This window comes from Oryctolagus cuniculus, chromosome 8 (assembly GCF_964237555.1).
Source record: "Oryctolagus cuniculus chromosome 8, mOryCun1.1, whole genome shotgun sequence".
In the NCBI taxonomy this organism is placed as follows: Eukaryota; Metazoa; Chordata; class Mammalia; order Lagomorpha; family Leporidae; genus Oryctolagus; species Oryctolagus cuniculus.
This window is the reverse complement of record NC_091439.1, coordinates 69,599,216-69,602,962: the sequence shown is the minus strand read 5'-3', so window position 1 is coordinate 69,602,962 and position 3,747 is coordinate 69,599,216. Positions and strand designations below refer to the sequence as shown.

Sequence of the window (3,747 nt, the reverse complement as noted above, 5' to 3'; positions counted from 1 at the left end):
TGTGTTCCTGGCAGTGCAAATCTGGCTGATACCTCTGAGAGAAGGCTCAGCTGTCACTCAGTGACCCATTAACACTACATTGCATCCTGCAGTGTCATTTTTCTCATTCTTATGGAGATAATGCTCCCTGGAGATCTCCAATACCTGCAGGAATGAAAAAGAACAGCAGAGACAGGCTAACTATCAAAGAGGGAGCAAACAACACAGCAAGACCATGAATTCCAACAGGGGAATTTTAAGTTGAGGGAAAAGGATGAGGCCCATTATGATGGCTGTCGGTTTGGAAGGTAGGGAGAGGATCTGGTGTTAAGAGGTATCCTAACTTTTTAACAAGCTCTTTTCCCCTTCCTGCCTAAATATCAAAAGAAATATCCAAAATAACACATGCAACTAGATCTATAGAATGCAGGTGGTTTGAACAGGTAATAGGGAAATCTGGGTGAGACTTTATTAATTACAACTAGGCAATGGATACAAAATAGCTTTAATTAAAGTGTATTTCTTAATATTCTAAAGATGCCAGGATCCCCGTAAGGGTTGGCTTGTTGAAGTAAAAAAATAAATAAATAAATAAAAATTACCTTCTAGTCAAAGTGCAAAAGAGGAAAAAGGCATGTGATTTTTGTAGCCCTGAGGCTAAAGATTCTTCTATCCTATGATTGAACTGTTACTGGGTGCCTAAGAAAATTCTATTGCCCACTTCCTGTCTGTTCTGTAGGAGTACATGGTTTCATGGCTCACTTGATAAGTTATGCTTGTAACAATTACCAGACAAAGTAGTATTTTAAGAATATGCTTCTGAACTACTCAGCCCAGACTAAGGTTGGTCCAATTTAGATAGTTATAAAAGCAAAAACAAAAACAAAAACAAAATTTGAAATCCATTGAAGACATCTGTAAGTATGTAAAATATTTTTTTAAGTGACTTAGGGTGCTGGCATTGTGGTGCAGTGTGTTCAGCTGTCACCTGTAATGTAGGCAACCCAGATGAACACCACTTTGAGTCCCAGCAGCTCCCACTTCTGACATAGCTTCCTGTTGGTGCACCTGAGAAAGCAGTGGAAGATGGCCCAAGTACTGCCACCCATGTGGGAGAACTGGATGGAGTTCCAGGCTCCTGGCTTCAGCCTGACTCAGCTCTGGCCATTGCAGCCATTTGGAGAGTGAGTCAGTAGATGGAAGATCTTTCTTTCCCTTCCAACTCTTCATTTCAAATAAACATTTTTAAAAAGGTGAATAAGAAAATATGAATAAAACTGGATAGTGTTCAGAATTATTAAAAAGAATAAGGAAAGGTAGAGCATTGCAAAAATTTTTTTTACCCTTATCTGCATCTTCAACCCTTCCTCCACTTTTTTTCACAGGACACCAAGTGTTATTGGGGTTAGACTGTTTTGCTTAGGTTAGGGTTTGTGTACCTTGTCCCTGCTCACTTCAGGTGACACAGAAGCCATTGTTTTAGACATAGTTTATGCTTCTGGAGGCCATTTTTCTTGAATTAAACATTTGCAAAGTTGTCTATTTAAACTATAATTTACAGCTTTGTTTTTAAACAAATATGGCACATTGTAGAATAGGATAAAATATGCACAGGTATTTTAAAGAACAAAACCTAGAGTTTACATTAATATTGATAGGAAGGAGCAGCTTTGGCCTAAACTGTCAGGAATCTTAAGTTGTTCAAGGGTTGAGGTCAGTTCTCTGTCATTCTATACATGAGGTTGGAGCACACGAAGGAGCCGAAGCCTGCAGTCCTTTAGTAGGAAACTGGGATTCAGATTATGATGATTTAGTAGTGACTGTGCCGTTATATAAGATCCAGGAGTAATCCAGCTAAGTCTTCCAGCAAAAAGTGCGACCGTTAGTCTGCGTTTGACAGTTGAAATACACCACAGTAATCGATCAGCCCAGGCTGTGTTGCCACGCGATGGCTGATTATGACGTCCGTTCCTCTGCGCACCGGAAGGAGATGTGAGAACACCGGAAGGAGAAAGACTCTGCGCCTGGCAGTTGGGCAGTCGTTGGGAACAGCTGCCATTGCTTTTGGCGGTACCGCATGAGGGAGATGCTGGCTGCCTTTGTCTCCCGTGTGCTGTGGGGGGTGGCCAAGAAGCCAGCTCGCAGAGTGCTGGTGGCATCCTGTAACTATTCAAATGATGCCATGTTTGAAATTAAGAAATGTGATCTTTATTTGTTGGACGAGGGTCCTCCGCTGACTGCAGTGCTCACGAGAGAAGACGGGCTCAGATACTACAAGATGATGCAGGTTGTTCGGCGCATGGAATTGAAAGCCGATCAGTTGTATAAACAGAAATTTATTCGTGGTTTCTGCCATTTGTGTGATGGGCAGGAAGCTTGCTGTGTGGGGCTTGAGGCAGGTATAAACCCCTCGGATCACGTCATCACATCCTATCGGGCGCATGGCGTGTGCTACACTCGTGGACTCCCTGTCCGGTCAATCCTTGCAGAGCTGACAGGCAGAAGAGGAGGCTGTGCTAAAGGCAAGGGAGGATCGATGCATATGTATGCCAAGAACTTCTATGGGGGCAACGGCATTGTGGGTGCACAAGTACCCCTGGGAGCTGGTGTCGCTCTGGCCTGTAAGTACATGGGAAACAACGAGATCTGCCTGACTTTATATGGGGATGGCGCAGCTAATCAGGGTCAGATAGCCGAAGCTTACAATATGGCAGCTTTATGGAAACTACCTTGTATTTTCATCTGTGAGAATAACCTCTATGGAATGGGGACATCGGTTGAGAGGGCAGCAGCCAGCACTGACTATTACAAGAGAGGCCATTTTATCCCTGGGCTAAGAGTGGATGGAATGGATATTCTGTGTGTTCGGGAGGCAACGAGGTTTGCAGCCAACTATTGTAGATCTGGAAAGGGGCCCATACTGATGGAGCTGCAGACCTACCGTTATCATGGACACAGTATGAGTGATCCTGGCATCAGTTACCGTAGCCGAGAAGAAATTCAAAAAGTAAGAAGCAAGAGTGATCCTATTATGCTTCTCCAAGATAGGATGGTGAACAGCAAGCTTGCCAGTGTGGAAGAATTAAAGGAAATCGACTCTGAAGTGAGGAAAGAAATCGAGGATGCAGCCCAGTTTGCTACAACTGATCCTGAACCCCCTGTAGAAGAATTGGGCCATCACCTCTACAGCAGTAATCCACCTTTTGAAGTTCGTGGTGCAAATCAGTGGATCAAGTTTAAGTCTGTTAGTTAAAGACTCTATATATATATAAAGTCCCACAGTGGGGCACTTAGGGTCAACTGTAAGGAATTCTTGGTCTCAATTTTGTTGAAGAATAAAAACCTATAAAATGAAGGATTTGTAAACTTTATTTTCAAAGATCAAGAGTATTAGAGACTAAAATATGTACCATCGAAGGTGATATATTGCACTGAACATTTTTTAATTAAAAGATACTATGTAATTAAAAATTTAATGTGAATATCTTAAAGGTTAGCTTAAAATACTTAAAGGTTTCCTAAAATAGGAAAATGAATTAACTTCCTAAATTATTTGTAATACTTTCATTTGATTAAGTTTCTTGTTTTTAAAGTATTCTTGCTCTTAAAGAAAGCATAGTTCTTTAAGAAAGAAATAAACAGTGTAAACATTCGTGCTTCCCCTGCCATATGTTTGGGTGTGGAGTCACTATCCTGAGGTACAGAGATAATTTCAAGCTGCTCAGGAGCCTTTTATTCCTGTCACTTGCAACTTTTAGTAAAACTATG

The 3,747-nt window shown here is 41.6% G+C and overlaps 1 protein-coding gene across 1 annotated transcript; it reads left to right on the top strand.

The window, feature by feature from the left end:
• The first annotated feature begins 1,959 nt into the window (after window positions 1-1,959).
• Window positions 1,960-3,334, top strand: PDHA2 (pyruvate dehydrogenase E1 subunit alpha 2). Its single transcript, XM_002716973.5, has one exon. It carries the CDS (start codon window positions 2,057-2,059, stop codon window positions 3,230-3,232), a length of 1,176 nt encoding a protein of 391 aa, XP_002717019.1. The 5' UTR covers window positions 1,960-2,056; the 3' UTR covers window positions 3,233-3,334.
• The last annotated feature ends 413 nt before the right edge of the window (window positions 3,335-3,747 follow it).

What these genes read in the sequence shown, in the direction of transcription:
- PDHA2 (XM_002716973.5), top strand. Translation starts at nt 2,057, where the DNA reads ATGAGGGAGATGCTGGCTGCCTTTGTCTCCCGTGTGCTGTGGGGGGTG.